General features: G+C 40.6%; 1 protein-coding gene across 10 annotated transcripts in view; it reads left to right on the forward strand.

Moving 5' to 3' along the window:
- Positions 1 to 21,829, forward strand: part of DAB1 (DAB adaptor protein 1) — a 1,264,232-nt gene that overhangs the window by 946,369 nt on the left and 296,034 nt on the right. For 9 of the 10 annotated variants that reach the window (XM_032297127.1, XM_032297126.1, XM_032297131.1 and 6 more), the window contains one exon: positions 20,948 to 21,150. In XM_032297127.1, the coding sequence (XP_032153018.1) occupies positions 21,084 to 21,150 (67 nt within the window). In that variant the 5' untranslated portion in view covers positions 20,948 to 21,083. Of the gene's footprint in view, positions 1 to 1,220; positions 1,772 to 20,947; positions 21,151 to 21,829 lie in introns of those variants that run through there. The other variant, XM_032297128.1, reaches the window with a different exon arrangement.

Here is a 21,829-nt window from a genome sequence, read left to right on the forward strand (position 1 = left end):
GTGTGTGTGTGTGTGTGTGTGTGTGTGTGTGTGTGTGTGTGTGTGTGGTGGTTGGCAGGGTGGTGGGGAAGAACAACTTCTATCATTATAAGTCAGCTACAGAGAGTTTGATGTCTGATTTTATTCATTGTCACAAAGCTTGACTTTCTAAGCTTGGGGAATTTGATGATTCAGGTGGCTGCCTCAGTTTCCCAGTGTGCTCAGCCTTCAGAAATCCAAACGTATCAAGTCTGTGGAGATGCCTAGAGAAGCAGGGCAGGTTTAATCTTGCCACCCTAAGATTGAGCTTTGTCTCCATGTGGGACTGCTCAGCAGTCATGATGAGAGGGTGCACTTCTTTCCATTGTCCCACTTAGCTCACCATGTCATTAGAACAGCGACAGCCATTATGAGGCCATGTGGCCCTTCTCACGCCGAGTGACACAGCTGTCGTTTTCTTGGGGCCATCACATCAGCAAATTGGAGCAGTGGGCTTTTGGAGTCACATTTTCAAATCTGAGTTCCGCTTGTCTGTCAGTCTGGCTGTCTATCATCTATCTATTTTTTTAGAGATAGGCTCTTGCTCTGTCACCTAGGCTGCAGTAGAGTGGCACTGTCATTGTCAGTGCGGCCTCCAGTTCCTAGGCTCACATACGCCCCAACCTCAGTCCCACAAGTAGACGGGATTACAGGTGTAAACCACCATGCCCATCTCTCTATTTGTATTTTCTTGAGCAAGAACTTTAACTCTCTGTGTCTAAGTTTCTTATCTCTGACATGCAAATGAAACTATTAAACCCATGTGGTTTTTCTGCAGAGAGATGACAATAGCATTTTGAAGTCATCTCACTACAGTGATGGGAGCGGGGTTAGTGGAATAGATGAAATGAGATTATTATTATTGTTATTATTTTACAAATGCGGAAAAGGAGCCTCACAAAAGTTTTCCTTTCCCAGGTTTGCACGGGGAGTGACTGGTGAAAACCCTAGCCTTCTGGGCACAATTACTTACTTACTGCCAGACTGTGAGCCACTTAGCAGCAAGGACCTTGCCATGCTCTTCGTCTCCAGGGCCTGGCTCTGGCATTCACTTTGTTGATCTCATCCTTTACTTCTTTTTCCTTCTCCTCCATGTCCCACACTAACACCTCCACTGTCAAAGCGCTTGGCTTGTTTCTGCCTCAGAGTTTTTGGGGCTTGCTGTTCCTTCTGCCTCAAATGCACTTCCCCTACATCTCTGCATGGAATGCTCCTTTACTCTCTTAGAAGTCTTGCTCCAACATCACATCTCAGTGTGGACTTTGCTAACTACTTATTAAAAAGACTTACTCCTCTCCAGCACTTCTTACAGCCCTCTCATCCTTATTTTTCTTCATAACATTTACCAACATCTGACATACTATATACTTGATAGACTCGATTGATTTATTGTTCACCAACCTTCACTAAACATAAGCCGTGTCCTCAGAACTAAACAATGCATGTAAAACAGCCCACAGTCTATAAATTACGCTATGCATTGATTGAAAGAGTAAATAAATGTGTTTGGAGAGGCAAGGGTCTGTGCATGAATGCCTCTTGCCCTGATGATGTTTGTGGCAGAACACTTAACTGCATGTCCCCATGTGATTGCTCCTTGCCAAACCCCTTCTCTGGAGATCACTGAAAGTCACTAATTGTGATCTCAGCTGTGTACTTTGTCCTTCCTTCTTTGTGGAGTGTCTTTGAGTTCCCACAAGGGCCAGGAGAGCTGTCTGTTCTGGAGCTTTTCTCTGCAGCATGATCAAGATGGGTAATGTAGTATTTAACTTCAAATATTTTTTATCTCTGAGTACAGCTCTTTAGAAATTAATTCACCTAGGTTGTTGAGGTTTGTTTGTTTTCAGCTGCTGAGTTATTTCTTCTGTGTCTGAGTTCTTTCTCACCTGTGCCTGAAGTTCTAGGAAAATGTTTCTTAGAATGCTAGAAAACATTGAGTTTTGGTTAAGTTATGTTACCTGAGTTTTGGCAAATTATGTTCTGTACAAAGGGCTCCCTCTAAAGTGTGGGCAGAAGTCTTATCCTTTAATTCTTTTAAAAGACTCTTTTATGCTTTTTGAAATGTTTAAAAAATAACTTATTCTTTGAGTAGAAGTCCTATAAAAGTTAATGAAGTTAGAAATTGCCTAATAATACAAATCATATGGAAGTTTTCTCTATGATTGATGTTATGAATGATGGGCTTAGTGGATCACAGTGGCGTCAGAAGTGGACTAAAGATCAGGTGACCTAGCTAACTGATCTGTGTAACTTACTCATTGCGTGACTTTAGGCAAAGCATTTGATCTTTCTAAGATACTATCCTTCATATGCAAAGTGAAGACTCTAGGCCGAGGGTGTCCGATCTTTTAGCTTCCCTGAGCCACATTGGAAAAACAAGTATATCCTTGGGCCACACATAAAATACACTAACCCTAACAAAAGCTGATGAGCTAAAGAAAATCAAAAAAAGCTCATAATGTTTTAAGAAAGTTTAAAAATTTGTGTTGGGCTTCATTCGAAGGCGTCCTGGGCTACCTGCAGCCCACAGGCTGCTGCTTGGACACACTTGCTGTAGGCTACAGGTCCAGCTGATATCCAAGTTTCTTTTCATCTTTAAAACGCTAGACTGGAAGCATAAAGACTTGTATCTTAGCTTGGTTACAGCCACGTACCACTACTAGAGCCCTGGGTAAGTCAGTTTCCTTTCTAGAGGCTCAGTTTCTCAGTCTTTAAAATGACCATTGAGATTTCTATTTTGTGTTTTCCTGAGGGTATTGAGAGAATTTCATCTGGGCACTTAGATGGGAAAGTACTTTTTAGCCATACAGTCTTATTGTTATTAGAAGCCATTTCTTATTTTACTGTGATTTTGTGGCAATATGCCACCAGAATGGTTGGATAAAAGAAGATGAAAAGTCAGTGGACATAGTACTGATGATTTTTGAATTGTACTTTTAAAACCTATTGGGTTTGTGTTTCCCTTTTGATTTTTTTTTTTTTTTTTTAAATCCCCACTTTACATCTTAAGTTCTTGACTTGAGCTTTGGGAAAGTGTTCACAGCTTTCATAAAATTTTTCAAAGGAGTATTTGATATACCAATTTTTTTCAACCCTGTGATTTTCTGTGGTTGTTTCCGCCCGGAATTCCTGAGAGGAGATCTTTTCATGCTGCTTCTGATCATATATCCAGTCCTCCTTGCATGGACATTAACTGGTAATACTTAGAGAATCACAGATGTCAAGAGAATGACTGTTTGCAGGACTAGCTTGCTGCTTTCTGGAAACTGAAAGCTAATGGACACCTAATCAAGGCTGGTTCATTTTTTAGGGATAACCCAATTAAAAACCTGGATTAACTGACCCTGACCTACTAGTTTGGCTCTTGGAAGCCATTTAGTATTCTATTATCTTTATTTTGGTCTTTTTAATCTCTAAAGAATACTTCTAAGTTAGACTGTAATTTTTTTTTTTTTTTTGAGATGGAGTCTTACTTACTCTGTTGCCCAGGCTGGAGTGCAGTGGCGTGATCTCAGCTAACTGCAACCTCCACCTCCCAGGTTCAAGCAATTCTCTTGCCTCAGCCTCCTGAATAGCTGGATTATGGGCACGTGCCACAACACCTGGCTAGTTTTTGTATTTTTAGTAGAGACAGGATTTCACCATGTTGGTCAGGCTGGTCTTGAACTCCCGACCTCATGATCCACCCACCTTGGCTTCCCAAATTGCTGGGATTACACGTGTGAGCCACCGCTCCCAGACTAGACTGTAAATTTTAATGAGCAAAGGTTGAAGTTCCTCCAGACGGGGGAAAAAGGATTATTATTCAGGTTAGTGACCCCACAGCTCTGGGCAAAGCTGCAGGGATGCAGCAGATTGGAAAGGAGATGTAGTCTAGATTCAGCAGATGGGGAAGGTGGCTTGGTCTGGGAGGAGTGGTCTAGATTTGATATCTAGGGAAAGAAGGTGGTCTAGGAGGTATGGTCTAGAGACAATTGATAGAGAAGGGGGTGTGGTCTAGATTCAACATTCAGGAAAGTATGGCTTGTATTTAACAAACAGAAAAGGGAGTGTGATCTAAATCCAACAGACAGGAAAGTGGGTGTGGTCTGGATTCAACAGATAGGGAAGAGGATGTGGTCTGGATTCAACAGACAGGAAAAGAGGGTGTGGCCTAGATTCAGCGAAAAGGGAAGGAGGGTGTGGCCTAGGTTCAGCAGACAGGAAAGGGGGTGTGGTCTAGATTCAACTGACAGGAAAGGGTGTGGCTTAGAGTCAACACAATGGGAAAGAGGGTGTGGCCTAGACTAAGCAGATGGAGAAGGAGGTGTTGTCTGGGAGGTGTGTTTTAGATTCAACAGATGGGGAAGGAGGTGTGGTCTCACCCGCTGGGGAGGATTGAGGAAGATTGTGGGCAACTCACTAACAACAGGTCCTGCTCTTTCACTGTCATTCAGGGTGGCAGTACCTGTACTAGGGTTGATAATCTAATTAAGGAAGCCTAATATAGAGCCAGGAGTCAGGTGGTGTTTACAAGGTACATAAAAGATCTTGGACTCAAAAGGCATGGAGTCCAGTTCCATTTAGCTGGAAAATCTGTGGCTTATATCATCTCCAGCCATCATAAAATGGGGACAGCACCATGAAGAAGAAATGAGAGTACAAAAGAGAAAGTATTTGGCAAACCCAGACAGTCGTTAGAAAGGAAATGTCAAATGAGTGCACAGACAGAGGGAGATTGGAGGAAACTGCGAGACCCTTTCCTTTCACTATTGCTATGTTCTGACAAGGTCTGCTGTCTTCCTGTTAAATGGGAGGTGAGTGTGGAGTGGAGAAAGCGAGTTGTTTGGGCCTCAGGCCTCAACCTGCACTTGAAGCCTACACCAGCTCACCTTTGCTACCCTGCAGAGAAGGCAAAAGCAGTTAATGACAAAATGTCAGAAAGGCACTTGGGGGCTTTTAGAAATTCTCACCAGGTGCGTTGGGGGGCTAGGGAAGGAATAGCAGGGCGTGGGGAGTTTGGGGAGGGATAGCTTTAGGAAAAATACCTAACGTAAATGACGGAGCGATGGATGCAGCAAACCACCATGGCGTGTGTATACCTATGTAGCAGACCTGCACGACCTGCACATGTACTCCAGAACTTAGAGTATAATAAATAAATTAAAATAAAAATTCTCACCAGGTAAGATTGCACACACATAATATCAAATATACAGAGCTGCCATGGTTGCATTATTATTTTATTGTTTTTATTATTAGTAAAACTTTATCCAAAGGGTTCATTTTAAAAAACGTTGTCGGACATGTTTAAGTAAATGACCATAATATTTCTTTTAAAATTTTGCATAAGAGAAGGCTACCCAGAAGCCTTGTACTTGGCAAGCAGAAATTAATCTAAACTGTTTTCTGAATTTACCAAGTGTTTGCCTGAACAGACAAGGAGCCTAGGGGTACTTCTTGTGGGTGTGATGAGTTGTGAATCCCAATATAAGATATCTGAAAAAAAAAAAGTCTGTTCTAAGAGAGAAAAGAAGTTTCTAAGTGTTTGGCAAAACAGGCTTTTTTTTTTCTTTAGTTTTATTCAAATCAGTCTTCCCAAGCATTCAGGGAGCAAATTTTTTGTTTGTTTGTTTGTTTTTGTTTTTTAAAATAAGTTCTGGGATACATGTACAGAATGTGCAGGTTTGTTACATAGGTATTCATGTGCCATGGTGGTTTGCTGCACCCATCAGCCTGTAATCTCCAGTAGGTATATTTCTTAATGCTATCTCTCCCCTAGCTTCCGACCCCTGGACGGGCCCTGGTGCATGATATTCCCCTCCCTGTGTCTGTTCTCATTGTTCAACTTGCACTCATAAGTGAGAACATGTGGTGTTTGGCTTTCTGTTCCTGTGTTAGTTTTCTGAGAATGATGGTTTCCAGCTTTATCAGTGTCCCTGCAAAGGACATGAACTCATCCTTTTTTATGGATGCATAGTATTCCGTGGTATATATGTGCCACATTTAAACTAAGAAAAAAAAATAGGAATGTGGGGATTTCAAAGATTTTGTGATTTTATTTATCACCTAATATATATGTGGAGCTTTCTTGCATCTTATTAGCACAAGGGCAAAGGAAGATGCAAAAGAAATAGAAGACCATCTAAGCCCTCAGATGGTCTTCAGGCTCTTCAAGGGACAAGATATAGATAGATAAGAAATGACAATTTTTGAAGGCTGTATGGTTTTGTGGAAACATTGTGATATTTTGAACCAAATACACTTGGGTTCTAGGCTGGATTCACAATAGGAATGGGACCTGGGACTTGATAGCTCATGACTTCTGTGCCTCTGTTTCCACTACTACAAAATGAGAATAATCATAACTTGCCTTCTCGGATTGTAAAGATGTACTAGCATGAGGAATGTACATTGCTTAGCACAGAATGTAAAGCCTAGTAGGTTCTCATGAATATAATTGTTTTCATTTCTTCATTTCTCCCTTCTGTTTTATGCTCTGTTATAGTAGACATAGAGGCATGTGGTTCCCTGGGAATTTTGAAGAATATAGGCTGCGATAGGAAATTCCTCCTGGAGCAGGAGGGCTTCACTTGGGCCTTTGGCTGTCTTCTGCTTGCCCCTCCAGGGGCTCTCACTGCCCTATTCTCATGCTCTGGGAAGCTGACCCGTGTGGACTGCATCCATTTCTCTTTCATCTGTGAGTTTTCTGACCCTTTGGCCACTTACGGGGATTAGCCAGTGCTGGGTCCTAGCAGGAGGCTAAGGAGCGGGAAGTCTCTGTGTTTTTGATCCCTTTTTCAGCTTCTTTCTCCCTGCTGGCTTGCCTGAGGTTTGCTGCTTCCTAGAATGAAGGCTACTGCTCCTTTTAAAGGAACTGTTTCTTCAAGGTTCCCTCCTAGTCTAGTAGCCCCTTCCTCCTCTCATCCTTTCAGGCCTAGAAGAGGTAACAGTTCTGCTCTTCTCTCCCTGGGACACTCCAGTGTCCTTTGGGGTTTCCCTTCAACCCATTCCACTCATGTGTAAATCATCTCTTTATAAGTCTTCTGAAATAGTGTGAATTTGTCTTCAATTTCCTGTTGGCACTTCCAAAGGTGAGCTGAGTTTGAATAGGTGAAGAGGTGTGGTATTGAATAACCAAGGTGCACTCTGGGTTCTCGGACCAGCAAGCTATTGTCTTCCCTTAGCTTGTATTTTACATGAGGATGCTGACCTGAGCTGTGAGTTTGGGGAGATATGCTGAACTAGAGCCTGAAGATCAGGCTAAGTGAACATATCAGATTTCACATCATAGGAGAAATAATTTTTTTGGTATTAATAATTATTTTCTAATTCATTTTGAGAAGTATGCATTAAATAATCAACAGTTATATGATACAGCAAATAAATATCAGAAATACCTTTCTTTTCATTCCAAAGAAGTATATGCAAATGGAATAGAGAGAAGGGAAGGCAAACAATAGGTAATGAACACCTCCTCTAGTACCAAGCAATTTGCATATATTACCTTATTTATTCTACTCAGCAACCGTTATGGGCGAGGTACCAATTTCCCACCTTTCCAGAGGTGCAGAGGGAGGCTCAAAGACTTCAAGAGATTTGCCAAAGGTCACATATCTGGGACTTGGTGGAGCCACAGTTTGAAATCCCAGGGCAAGCCCGTGAGACAGTGATGCTCATGGCTTTTCTTTGCCAGACATCAGGTAACAGTGATATAGCTTGGATCTGTGTCCCTGTCCAAATCTCATGCTGGATTGTAATCTCTAGTATTACAGGTTGGGAGGTGACTGGATCATCGGCCTCCGCTGATTTCTCGTGAATTGTTTAGCACCATCCCCTTAATACTGTCTTCACAATAGTGAGGGAGTTCTCAGGTGACTTGATTGTTGAAAAGATGTGGCACCTCCCCCCCCCTTCTGTCCTGCGCCTGCTTTCACCTTGTGAAGTGCCTGTTCCTGCTGAACCTTCCCTTCTGCTTTGAGTAAAAGCTCCCTGAAGCCTTCCCAGAACCATAAGCCAGATAAACCTCTTTTCTTACAAATTACCCAGACTCAGGTATTTCTCGATAGCAATACAAGAATGGACTAATACAGGCACAGTTATGTGCATCAGAGCAGGAGCTTCAGGCTGTTTGTGGCAGGCCCCCACAATAAGGAAGAGTATGGCATTTTAAGGCCACGCACAGCAGTAAGACAGCGGGGAGTTTTTCTGGAGTTAGGAATAGCTGTAGAGCCTGGCCTCATGGAGACTGGGTATGACTTTCTAAAGGAAGAATCCTGGGTCTCTCTTGGGATTGGGTATCATGTTGTTCCTGTTGCACAGAATTTTGTTTGATCCTTGCCATTGGGTGCCTTCAGTTTCTACTTGTACTGAAAATGTCTCTTTCCCCTTCTTACTTACCTGTTTTTTTTCTCTACTTAGTGGCTTCTGCCAGTCCTCACTTCTGCTGACTCACAACTTCTGCTAAGTCTTGGCCTTCCTGCCTCCTGGCTTCTCCCTGTTCTGCACTTCTGGGCTCTCTACCAGTGGACAGAGCCTGTATTACCAAATTTAAATTCTTGAAAGAGATAATATGCATGTCGTCTTATATATCCAACTTGGATATGGTTCTTTCTGCCAGGCTGAGTTGTGACTCCTGGTCAGGCAGCAAATTGTCCTTGGGGAGGGAACTGTCCCAGGCCCAGCCAGCTGGGACTCATCTGGGGCGAAGGACAGAGCAGGCAGCAGGGCAGCAACATGTACAACTCCTTTGCCATGTGATGGACAACATGTTCACAGGCTCCAGAAGTTAGGGAGCAGGCATCTGTGGGATCACCATTCTGTCCACCACTGTCTGCCCTCCCACCCCAAAGATCCACATTCATCCTTCATGCAGTATATATTCCCCCCATCCCAGGATCTCTCTGGTCTCATTTGTTCAAAACCTCGAATGTCAGCTAAATCTCAGGAGTTCAGAAGCCCCAGTTTTCCTTATCTCAGTCATCTACATCAAGTTCCAGTGATTAGGGCTTGAGCATCTTTGGGGAGGGGAATTTTTCTGCTTTCCACCAGCACTTCCCACTATGAGGTAAATATTTTATGTGGATTACATCATTTAATACTATAGTCAGATGTAGTAAGTATTCATAGTCATAGCATTTTGCAGTGAACACATTCAGGTGCGGGGAGTTAAATAACATGCTCAACCCTACCCAAGTAGTGAGAGGAGTCATGCCAAGTTCTCTTAACCTTTATTCCTGTGTTTGCCAAACTTGGCTGCATTTTGGAATGACGTGGGAAGCTTTTAAGCCTCCTTGTGTCAAGCCGGGTGCATTGTTGTGCACCTATAATCCCAGCTGTTTGTGAGGCTGAGGTGAGAGCATCCCTCAAACCCAGGAGCTGGAGGCTGCAGTAAGCTGTGATTATACCACTACACGCTATCCTGGGCAACAGAGTGAGACTCTGTCTCTAAAACATAAAATTAAAAAAAAAATTACCAGCGCCCATGCTGGACCTGAAACCAATTAAGTAAGAATCCCAGGGATGGGTGTCAGCTCCTCAGGTCATTCCAGTGTGCAGCGACACTCGGGAGCCGCCCACTGTGCTCTTACTCATAGAGGTATGGTGTGCAAGGAGTGAGCGCAGGTGGGTCGTCAGCGAAGTCTTCCTGGGCTGCGGAGTTTGAGTTTGTAGTGGTTTGCAGGGTGAAACAGTGAGGAGGCTTTTCCGTGTTGCTGATTTGCTCCTTACTTTCCAAGTGTGATAGAATTTTTATGTTTTTGTGAGATGGTTCCAATAAATACATTCACAAATCAGGAAACAACAACAAGAAGACATCCTTTGTCAGAGCATCCATTCTCATTTATGGCTTCAGGAAAACACGGTTATCGCTGTTTGCGTGTGCTTTTTGTCAGGGAGATAATTGTGGAAATTGGGTTGCTTCCCGTCAAGCGCAGATCCTTTTGTGGAGAAAATTTGAGCCATCCATGTATCCATTTTACAGTAATTGAGATTGGACTAGCAAATCATTAGCGAGCTAAAGGAAGATGATAGTCCTTTTTGTCAAAAGGAAGGTGGTAAAAATTTGATGTTTGAGGAGAGCAACGAGAAAAAACAGGTTATCAGTGATGAGAGAAAGCCTGCCACCTGTCTCTGCCTTCCTTCCAGAGGGAGAAGGTGGCATCTATTGGCAGCACATCAAGTGGGGCCAGTGGGCAAGGCTCTTATAGGAGGAATCTACTGATGCTCACTGGGACCCAGACAGTCACTGAGATGTGCATGACTGCAGGATGAGTCCCTGCCCAGGTCCACTCTTGAAGTGGAGCAGCTTGGGGACATCTGTTGCACTAGCTAGGCTTGCTACTTATGGATGTTGCTTCTGTTCTCTTTCTGATTGTCAACTCTGAAGATAATGAAATGCAGCTTGTGGAAGGGAGAGTAAATAATGGCGGTATATATTTTAGGTAAATCAGCAGGTGAAGCTGCCAAATGTGGCATTTGTTTATTTAAAATCCCCTTCACAGGGAGGCCAGCATTAAATACTTGTCTTTTCTCCCTGCAAGACCCCAGGGAATAGCAGTAGTTCACGTTACTCAAACACTCTGTGGAGGAAACAGGGATGAGTACAGGGTGTTCAGTTTCCAAGAGCAAATAAACACAGTGGGCCTGCCTCCCCTCCTCTGGCTGGTGTGGAGCAGGGTTAAATAGAGTAATGACGTCTGGCTAAAAAGGCCAATGAGGGAAGTGTCCCTTTAGAATCTGTGTTTTGGGGAGCAAGTGTGATGGGCACCTGAGGTCAGACTCAGCCCTGCGAGGCTGTATCTGTGGCCAGCCCTTGATTAATTTCCCTCTGTACCTCCAACATTTACAGGTCTGTTTACACAGAGTCAGTGTTTAGGAAATGTGTGTTGATTTGATTTGATTGACAGAACTTGGGATTTAATGACTATGTTCCGAAGGAGTTGGGTATGCTTTTTACCTTTGTTTTGAAGATTCATTTATCTAGGACCTCTTTGGAAAAGAAAATGGAAGCACATGTGCTTGTAAACTTACTCCCTTCATGCAGCAGTCTTTTGCTTGGCTGACAGTCCCTGGGCAATTCCTGGACAAGCACCATTTTGTAAGAACATGATTGCTCCCCTGTTATCCCACCGTGGTGGCCTCTGTCACCTGTGAGTAGTAAATGAATCAATGAATAATTTTTGAGGTCTCCACCAGGGTATGAATTTTTGAATATGGTTACATACATGTGCTACTGTTAATCTGCATAAACAAACTTGTATTTATTTATTTATTTATTTATTTATTTTAAAGATGGGGTTTCACCATGATGGCCAGGCTGGTGTTGAACTCCTGACCTCAGGTGATCCACCCACCTCAGCCTCCCAAAGTGCTAGGATTACAGGCATGAGCCACCACACCCGGCCTGTATTTATTTTTATAGATAAAAATAATCTTAGGCATTGTAGAGTTTGATTTCCCCACCCCGTGGATTTTCTTGGAGCCTCCTTGAGTTGTATACCACCGGGTTTACAGGACCCCTTGAAGCGCCTTGCTGCCAGGGTCTAAATTCAGGCCCCCTGCAGTCTGTCTGACTTCTGTCTCCTTCTGCAGACTTGAGACTTGCCTCTTGTTACTACCCAGCCATGATGAACTGAGTTCCTGGGATCGATTATGTCTTCTCTCTGTTTCATGCCATCATCCACAGTTTTTCTTCATAAGGTGACTAACATGTACTAGTCTTCCTGAACTTTGTCAAAGGATCTCCTCTTCTCAGAAGTCTTCCATGTGCACTGCCATTGTTAACTCACCCCACCCTGTAGCATCTCCAGGTTGAGACAGTGCCTATCCTCTACATTTTTGAGAATCCTGTGATTTCTCTCCTACCACTGTTAGCACACCATGCAATCACTGTCTCTTTTTGCCTCCCTAACGATTTGAGTTCCTTGCAGTTGGGATCACCTCATCTTTATTCCTTTCTAAGCATCTAAAACAGTGGTCTATCAAAGAATCGGTGTTTAATAACTACTTGTTCAATGAATGAGTGGATTTGCTTCCTTATTTAAATATTTGTTGCCAACCAGTACAACATGGCAGGCCCTGTGCAGGGGGCTGGTGTGGATACAAAGGTGTATAGGGCACATTCCCACTGAGGTTTGGGACAGGTTAAGGCCTGCTGGGGAGATAGACACACAGCTGTGTGACAGGGGAGAGAAAAACAGGATGAGGGGAGAAGAGTATGAGCTGAACACAAGGCAAGCAGCTGTGACATTTTATATAGCTTTGTGCATTTTGGTCTCCTGTAAGCCCAGTGAGATAAAAAGTTATTCCCATTTTATAGATGAAGAAATTGAGGCTGAGGCTGGTTAAAGAGCTTAAAGGCCTAAATTTCCCTAGGCAGTCAATGGTGGAGTCAGGTAGGCTTCCAGCCCAGCCCCTTGGACAGCTTGCTGCTTTAGTTTAGATTCTGCCAACTACTGATAGATGTGTTTTAGTAAAATTAGAGGTGAGAATTTTAGAAGGTTGGATGTAACTGGAGTCCCAAGCATTGAAAACACTCACTAATGGAATTATTTTAGGTTTATACACTTGTTTTTTTCTGATACCCTAAGAGTTTATGTAATGAATTTTCATGGTGCTGTAAATACTTAATGAAACTATGTGATCCATTAGTTAAATGAAATGTTCCTAAGTATGCCATGTTTCTGTCAAATAAATTCCTTTAATATTGCTGAAACCTGATTCTGGCTTTTGTTAGCTTCAAGTTTGATTACAGAAACACATTTTGTTCCCTCCCTGTTTGCCTTGCCAAAGACTAACTGATGTCTGAGTAACAAGAGTGCTGCCTTCTGGAACATAGCATTTTATTTTTCCAAAAATACTTTTCACATAAATTTATGAGATTATTCTATTATTGTTCCATTTTACAGATGAGTAAACTGATAAAAAATATTAGTTTGTTTAATTTTAGATTTTACCCTAGGAAAGTTAGACCATCATATACTGTATAGCAAGATCCCACTTATTTATCTTTCAATTTAATTACTAAAAAGAATATATGCCTTGTTCATAAACAACTTAAATGGATTTGTGCCACATTGTTTGGACCCTATTTAAAATTATTATATTAGTATTATGCTCTCAGTGTTATGATCTCAGCATACAGTAAGAGATGTGGAACATTCTCTTTTGGAATTTTATGGAGACATTGCTTATGTTAACATCTATGATACCAGTGTCAATTTCATGAAAGCTGATAGTTTTCTTTCTCTACTTCTGGCCTGAAGGAAAAAAGTTGTATAGACTGTGAAATTGTAACTGAGCATATTTCTCTCTTTGCTTTGGCTTCTAGGAATCTCATAGCCAAATATATAGCGCATCTTCTACAACTGTATCAGTGTTTTTGGTGTCTTATTCTTGCTTCTGCCTTCATCTTCATTTCTAATTCTTTGTGTTTCTTTGCTCCAGTTTCTCATTTATTTAGTTTATCCTATTATAGAAAATAGCTCTCTATAAATTGCCTAAAATTCTATTTTTTTTTTCATAATGTGTAGTAAATGTAACAGTGCCACATAATGAAGATGAGCTGTTAGGCTCAGATATGTCTCCCATATTTGTGATTTGTTTTCTCCCCTTTCTTGTTACAGTTTTGGCAAGAGAGCTTTGATTAGGTCCACGCTAAGGTTGTAAATCTATCAGTTTTATGGGCTTCAAAGTTTTAAAGCTAGGGATATGTCCTATCAGTGTATTATTTTTCTTGAAAGGTTTGGGCAAAGTAGATGTTGGTTGTACCTCTGCTGCAATGATGGTGGTCCTTTATTAGCAGAAAGATACAGCATCTCTCAATATTCTGCCAAAAGTTTCTATAGCACTTGTACCTCTCCCACCCACAGCAGCTTTACAGAACTGCTGCCACTGGGTTCCAGAAAGGCTTTACCTTTTCCTGTTGTCTTGATCCTGAAAAGATCAAATATGCAGCATGGGGACATTTTAGACCTTTTCCAGATTGTCTTGGTCAGATCAGAATCTTTGAGGTACTTAAAAAAAAAAAAAAAAAAAAAGATTGACAGGCTAATGACATAGTCCCAGGGATGGAGAGGGAGATAATCTACAAAAGGCCTACTCAGGCTGAGTAATTAAAGGAACCTGCAGTGGTCCAGCAGGCAGGAGCATGAAAAGTCTGTGTCGGCATAGAATACAGCCTAGAGAGGAAGTTTAGAGTTCAGGAAGAAAGAACCCTCTTCCGTACAACCTTGGTCCATCTTCTGCCGAGTTGCGCAGTTTGGGGAGATACAGGGTGAAGGTGGAATCTGTAATCAGAACTGGCAGCCATAAACTAATTTTAAACTCAGCTAGCCTTGGGAATTAGAAAGCATGCCATCTAGGGAGCTGGAATGGGTTTGAACTTAGGAGAAAAGTGAGGCCAGAGTTTACTTAGTCGCAAACTTCCTTGTGCTAGAGTTTGAGCTAGGCCTTTTTTTTTTTTTCTCTTTTTCTTAATTTGGAAATAATCTTATGATTACAGGAAAAAGTATAGGAATAAGGATATGCAAAGAACACCCCATGCCCTTTACTTAGATTTACCCATTGCTGATATTTTATCTTACTTGATTTATCATTTGTGCATTTTCTCTCTGTGTATATTCACACACATATGCATACACATACATGAATTTTTTTCTGAATCATCTGAATGTAAAGTGTACATATCTTGGCCCTTTATTGCTGAACATTTAGTGTGTTTCCTAAAAACAGGTATACTATTTCATATAACCACAGGAAAGTTTTCAACTTAAACAAATTTACCATTGATGCAATATGTTCACCTGATTTGCTATTCATATGCAAATTTATCAGCTGGCTCAATAATTTTGGAGGGCTAACATTTCTTTTCTCACCAGTACAATATCCTATCTAGGTATGACATTTAATTGTTTTGCTGCTTAATTTCTTTTAATCTAAAATATGTCCACAGCTTCTCTTTGTCTTTTATTACATTTTCAATGAATACAGCTCTCCCCTTCCCATTTTTTAAATGACTAATCTGATTAGATTCCTGGCCAGAATATTACACAGTACTGCATAGTGATGTTGTGTTCTGCTCAGGGTATCACATGCTCTCCATCTGCCCCTGTTTGTTGATGTTAATTTTCTTAGCAAGATTTTGTCCAATTTCTCCACTATGTAATTACAAAGTTTCTCTTGGAACTGATAAACAATAAGTGGGAAGATGGTTTAAGACCTGTGAATACTCTGCTTCTTATCAAAAATGTTTCCCTGGACTTGGCATCTGTTGGTGATTCTTGCCTGACCTATCTTTACTCATGGCTGTAAAATGTTGATTTTATAACTCCAGTGCTCCCTTGGTATTTACTAGTCAGCACCTGTTCTGCTGTAAGCAAGACAACCTTCCATTCTTATCCCATTTGTTTGTCTGTCTGTCATCAGTATAGATTTGTGGATTCCTATTTTTTCAATGGTTTGTTATTTCTTACCATCCTTGATTATATTGGTGTTTAAATCGTTCCTGATTAGGCTGGTGAGAATTCTTCATGATGACTTCTGTGTCCTTTATAAAATTCCCTCATCATTTTTTGTTTTGAGTACTTAATTTCTGGAATAACACGATATTTCAGGCTCATTGTGTACCTGCCGTGTGCCAGCTCTGAAATAATTCATTTTTCCTAATAAGCCTTGGTTTCTTTTGCAGGAAAATGATAACAGAAACCAAAATCTAAGTAGTAGGTGTCTCATTGTTGCTTGGGTGTCTTTGCTTCTAGGCCCTTTTAGTGGACAGAGATAGGAAGTAGTTGCAGATCAACACGTACATACATTCATACCTATACATCTACATACAGATGCATGTATATTTTATAAATCCTGAGTTTACTTTGAAACCTACAACTTTCAATCTATCACTTTAGCATTCTTTCCTGCTTTCCCTTCCATATTTTAACATCTCTTTTCCCATAGGAGAACCCTGGCTCCCAGCAACATCTGTGCATTTACTACTTTGGTCCATTCTATAGAACATTGAAAATAGTTTCAGAATTGCTTTGCTCAATAACACCACAGAAAACAAGCCTACTAAAAAGTCTTTGGAATTTGTTTGCTGCTGCTTTTGCTTCAACTATGCCCAAGAATGGGTGTGAGCCATCTAACTCTGTGTTTATAAGTTATTTAATAAATTTTTTTCTCCTCTACCTCTACAGCAAGTGTGTTTAGGATGTCCATTTAACATGCAATCGAACTGATTTGCTTCAGTCTGCTTTTAGTTTTAGGTTCCCCCTTACCATCCCTATTAATTTAATTTTTCTCAGATATGTAGAACATTAATATGCTTCCAAACGTGGAAATTATGCAAAAAGCTATACTCTGGGAAGTATCACCCTCTGTCATATCTCCATTACCATCCAGTTCCTCCCTATGAAAAACAACTTTTGTGTTATCTGGTTTGTTTTTGTGAGGATAAAAGATAGCATCCTATAGATTGAGCTAGATTTTTTAGTGCCCAAATCCCATTTATCTTCCAAATCTCATATACTTGGTGGCGGCGTTCCCATTTTACTGCTGAGGAAACTGAGACTTCTTATGTGTACTGTTAAAAACCTTTGTGCCGTGTTGATATAAAATTTACCACTTTAAAGTGGTATTTATTAGAGTCATGATGTTGTGCAACCCTCACTGCTGTCTGGTTCCAAAACATTTTCATCACTCCCAAGGAAGACCCTATACCCATTAAGTAGTTCTTCAGCCTTATGCCCCTCTCCTAGCCCTTGGCAACCACTGATCTGTATTTCATCTCCAAGGATTTATCTATTTTAGATATTTCACATAAATGAAACCATACAATATGAAACATATTTTGCCTAACTTGGCTTGCTGTTTTAAAGGTTCATCTGCATTATAGTGTGTATCAGTATTGCATTTCCTTTTTACAATTGAATAATATTTCATCGTACAAATATTTTGTTTTTCCATTCATCCACTGATGGAAATCTGGGAGGGCTTTGAGTGAAGTTGGAGAGATAAGTGGTTTGTCACTTGCCCTGTGCTGTGCTGTTTATTAGTTACGTGGCTATGCACAGGCTCCTAAGCTGGCTTGTGCCTCAGTTTCTTCATTTGTTTAATGTAGATAATGATATTGGACTCTTCAAGTAGTTGAATGAATTGTATCAAATAATGCCAGAAAAGCTTATAGCATAGTACTTGGCAAATGGTGGACCCTCAATAAACAATAGCTGTTTTATTGTAGGATTGTATGAGAAAAAGGGGAAAGAAAGAACACAAATGTGTTATAGTATGTGTTTAGTGTGTGTTTGTTCTGTTGTAGCTGCTGAACAGCTTTGTTTTAAAAAAAAAAAAAAAGACATGTCTGTTGTCTCTGCTTTGTGGTTTGGTGTTTTTGGCCCCCACCCCATCACTAAACATGAAATTTTACATTTTAGAAGCAGTTCACTAGACAGAATGTCTGTAGTGGAATGTTACATAATTCACATTTAGATTTGAAGAGCTCATTATAAAAAACCTGACACACTTCAGGAATATTAAATTACTGCAGATTGTGTGAAACAAAGAAATATTATTGAAGCATTTCAAAATTCTAGGCAAGCCTGAATTTAACTGATAGGGTTTCACAGCTTTTACTGGGGAAAATGATTTGAGTTGTCACATGGTTTCTGGCCCTGGAGGACTTTAATCTCCTTAATTACAAAGAAGCGAATTTCCTAAATAATTTGGAGTTACTTCACAGCATTTGCTCAACCTCTGCCTTTTGGAAAATTAAAGTGGATGCTAGGGTCCACACTGTGGTACATTCTCTCAGCACTGTAGCTTCCTTATTTAAGTTTTTATTCAGAATAGGATGGTGGTTTTCTTTCATTATTGATACAGGGACGTACTTCAGAAATTCACAAGTAATGCTTGTAATACTTGAACATAATCATATTTTGTTGAACAAGCATCTTTGAAGATAGGAATAGGGAGATATGCTATATTGTGATTTATAAAGTTGAAGAAGAGAAAATGGCTCAAATCCAATCCAGTTTTATACACTGCTTTTAAAAAATTCTTGAAAAATGTGTAAAATCCATATATTTAAGCTCCTTCCTGAATTTATAGATTAGGCATTTACTGTGTCCAAGACCAACATACTACCATTTCCTACAATTCATCCTCAGAAAGCAAAATAAACTTGTATCAGTGTCCTCTTTTGTAAATGGGAGATGATACAGACTTCCACATACCACGAAAGCCATGTGGTCTTGAGCAAGTAGCACAGGAATCTATGTGCCTAATATTTATTAAATGCTTACCAGGAAGCATGCCAGATGCTCTTCCAATCACAATAGGTGTGTGATGACACTGAACTGCCACAGCAGCTTCCCCAGTGGGCACTATTATCTCCATTGTACAGATGAATAAACTGAGGCAAAGACAGGTTGAGTAACTTCTTCAGATCATGTGGCTTATAAGTGGCTGAAACTGAAGTTATCCAAAAATCAAATCATAAAATAAGTTGAGACAGAGTCTGTTTTACTAGAGAGATCAGAACATCTTTCTGCCTGTGATATCTTTTTGAAGAGAAACTTGAGGAGTTAATAGAATGTCAAGGCAGGCTTGGGACAAGAGATTCCATAGAAAGATGGCAGCACAAGGAAAAACTGAGCAGATGGGAAAGTGCATCACCTTCCTGGTAGACTTTGTGCCTCCTTTTACTGGTTTGGTTGTTGATTTCACCCCTCCTTGCTTTTACACATGCTGATCTTTCTGCCTGAAACAACCATTCATTCATTCATTCATTCATTCATTCTACATATATTTATTGAGAAGCTGGTGGTCCTTTCCCTTATCTTTTTGACAGAAACATAAATCTTCAAGATTCCACAGAGTAGGGCTTAAACTCTTTGAAGCTTTGTTGACTTCTCTGAGCAAAGATGAATTCTTGTACCTTTCTGCTCCAGGATGCCTGGTACTTATGCCTGTTTTAGTTTTGGTGACGTTTGTGTATCACAGTCCCTTACATGAGTGATACCTCTGTTAGACTGAGCTTCTTTGAGGACAGGAACCCGCCTTTGACTGTGTGCTCTGGGCCAGCATGGTTACATGGCAAATGTCTATTAACGTGAATGAGCTTGTATTTGTACCTGGCCCATGGTAGATTCTTAGTAAATATTTGCTGCAATAAAATGGCAAATATTATTAATAAATTTAATTATGTTTATACATAACCAACTTTTGTGATCCTGCAATCTCCCATTGAATGTGTCTTGGAGACGAGGGGCTGGAAAGGGTGTAGAGGCTGGTGGCAAGGTATAGATCGATGGTATAAAAGTGTTAGGAAAAATTCTCATTTTCTATGTACAGTTTCATGAACTCTGTTTTACAAAGATAACTTTCTGTTTTTCTTAGCTGTAGCCTTAGGTTCACTAGATAAAGCACTTTTATTTGGGCCATTTCCTTTTTTAAAAAATTGTTAGCTTTTATATAAATAAAACAGGTATCTTTGGATTAAGGTGATAATTTCCTCATATTTAAGCCTTACTACAATTTTATGTGGCTTTTATATTAGACTTTCTGTTAAGATTAACTAGATTGTCATGATTAAGAGGTTTGGGTCATTATTCTTTTTGAACTGAAACTGGCATTCGAGGTCAGTTGTTTTTGATTAAACTGTTCTAGATCTGTGGAATGAACTAAGAATTGGCTGCACAATTCGAAGATCCATTTCTAGTAGCTTTGTCTTAATATTTTTCAAAAATGGAAATTGGTGAAATGTTTACTTTTAATAGAACTCAGATATAACTATCAGATAGTCACAGGAAAGGACTATTGTCAAAGAAAATATTGTACATTGGTTTAAATGAGATTGAGTGAGATATTATATGTAAAGCAGTAGCTAAGGGCATAGTATATAGTAAATACTACCTGTAAGTGAAATGGTTGTATTTTCAATATTATCATTATTCTCTTCCTAGCATGGTGTCTGAATTTAATAGAACCTGATATTATTCAATGCATATTTATTAGTGAATGAATGAATGAAATCTGTGTCTGCCTGTTTCTTTTCTTTTTCTCTGCACATTAAATGCTTGTCTGCTTTTATTGCTGGAGGAAACGCTGACATAAAAATTGGCCTGCTGGAAAGTTTCTCAGCCCCATTTGTCACCTTACCCTTGGAGCCCAATTGTATGTCAACTCCATGTCCCCTCTGATGCCTGCAAGTGAGGGACAGACGACAGGTCACTTCCATATGATCTGCTTTTGCTGCCAAGGTGCTGATCAAGCTTGGCTGATGGATGGGTGCTCTGTTGTTGGAAATGTCTCCATGGGGCTGATCAGGACATACCTTTGCTATATTTTCTGGTTAGCATCTATTGCTTGAAAATAAGAAACGTAGAAAACAGAGTTGGGTTTTGTCCCTCTTATAAATCTAGACTTTTTTTTTTTCTTTGAGACGGATTCTCGCTCTGTCTTCCAGGCTGGAGTGCAGTGGCATGATCCTCGGCTCACTGCAATCTCCGCCTCCTGGTTCAAGCAATTCTCCTGCCTCAGCCTCCCTAGTATCTGGGATTACAGGCGCCCACCACCTTGCCCAGCTAATTTTCTTGTATTTTAGTAGAGACGGGGTTTCACCGTGTTGCCCAGGCTAGTCGCAGACTCCTGAGCTCAGGTGATCTGCCCGCCTTCGCCTCCCAAAGTGCTGAGATTACAGGCGTGAGCCATCACAGCTGGCCAAATCTAGACTTTTAAAGCTCTATTTTGAGTAACCTAGTTTGAGAAGCAGTTTTGCTGCTAAGCCTGTCATTCCCTTTGCTGCATAAGCCCTGTCAATGCCATCATGAAACCATGGGATCAGTTTTTGCATGAAGACCAAGATTTTGTTTGTATGTTTGCCAATTCACTTTTTAAAAACTTCTGTTTAACTTCATAACAGTGATGATTCTGAATGTTCTCTTGCCTTGATTTGCAGCACTCAAAAAGAGTGAGTGAAATGTGCAGCTCAGAGTGTCGTTTCTGAAGGGAGGAGTCTTTCTCTTGGAGAAGAGTCCTCAATGAGCCTGGCCGAGGCCCGGGATCTGTGTGAAGTGGACTAAGGATTAAGTAGGATGTCAACTGAGACAGAACTTCAAGTAGCTGTGAAAACCAGCGCCAAGAAAGACTCCAGAAAGAAAGGTAGGGCTGAATTTGACCTTTTTATAATGGCTAGTTTTCTGCACAGGAATGAGTTTTTAAATCCCTGGAATGATAAAAAGAAGTATCTTTATGATCGCATATATTTTTAAATATTTATTTTGTGTGTTTTGTATTCATAATATAATAATGGAATGGTGCTTCATTATTCTCCAGATAAAATCCAAAACGTTTCTCATAATATACAATGTTTTTTTGCATATGCCTTCTATCCATCCCTCCAGCAACATCTCTGCCTAACCACCCCCCTTCCCTGTCCCTGTTTACCCTCCAGATGTTCTGTAGTGCATCTTTGCCTGTACCAGTGGTTGTCAGACTCTGACAGGACCAGAATCACTGGGAGGGCTTGTTAAAGCAGTCGTTGCTAATGTCATCCCAAAGTTTCTGATTCAGTAAGTCTGGGGTGGGACCCAAGACTTTGCATTTAAAACAGGTTCCCAGGTGATGCCAGTCCTGCTGGTCCAGAGACCCTACTTTAAGAATCACTGGAGTTTTAATCCAGCCTGAAGTCCTTTTTTTGTTGATCTTTTTTTTTTTTTTTTTTTTTTTAACTGACTTCTGCTTATTCATAAGGTTTGAGTTTAGGAAAGCCTCCTGGGGGAGCTTTTTCTTACTCCCAAAATTGACGTAAATGTTTTTGTTTTTTTTTTTTCATTAGCAC

The sequence above is a fragment of the Sapajus apella genome, unplaced genomic scaffold (assembly GCF_009761245.1).
Source record: "Sapajus apella isolate SASKATOON/1434 unplaced genomic scaffold, GSC_monkey_1.0 scaffold36, whole genome shotgun sequence".
Lineage (NCBI taxonomy): Eukaryota > Metazoa > Chordata > Mammalia > Primates > Cebidae > Sapajus > Sapajus apella.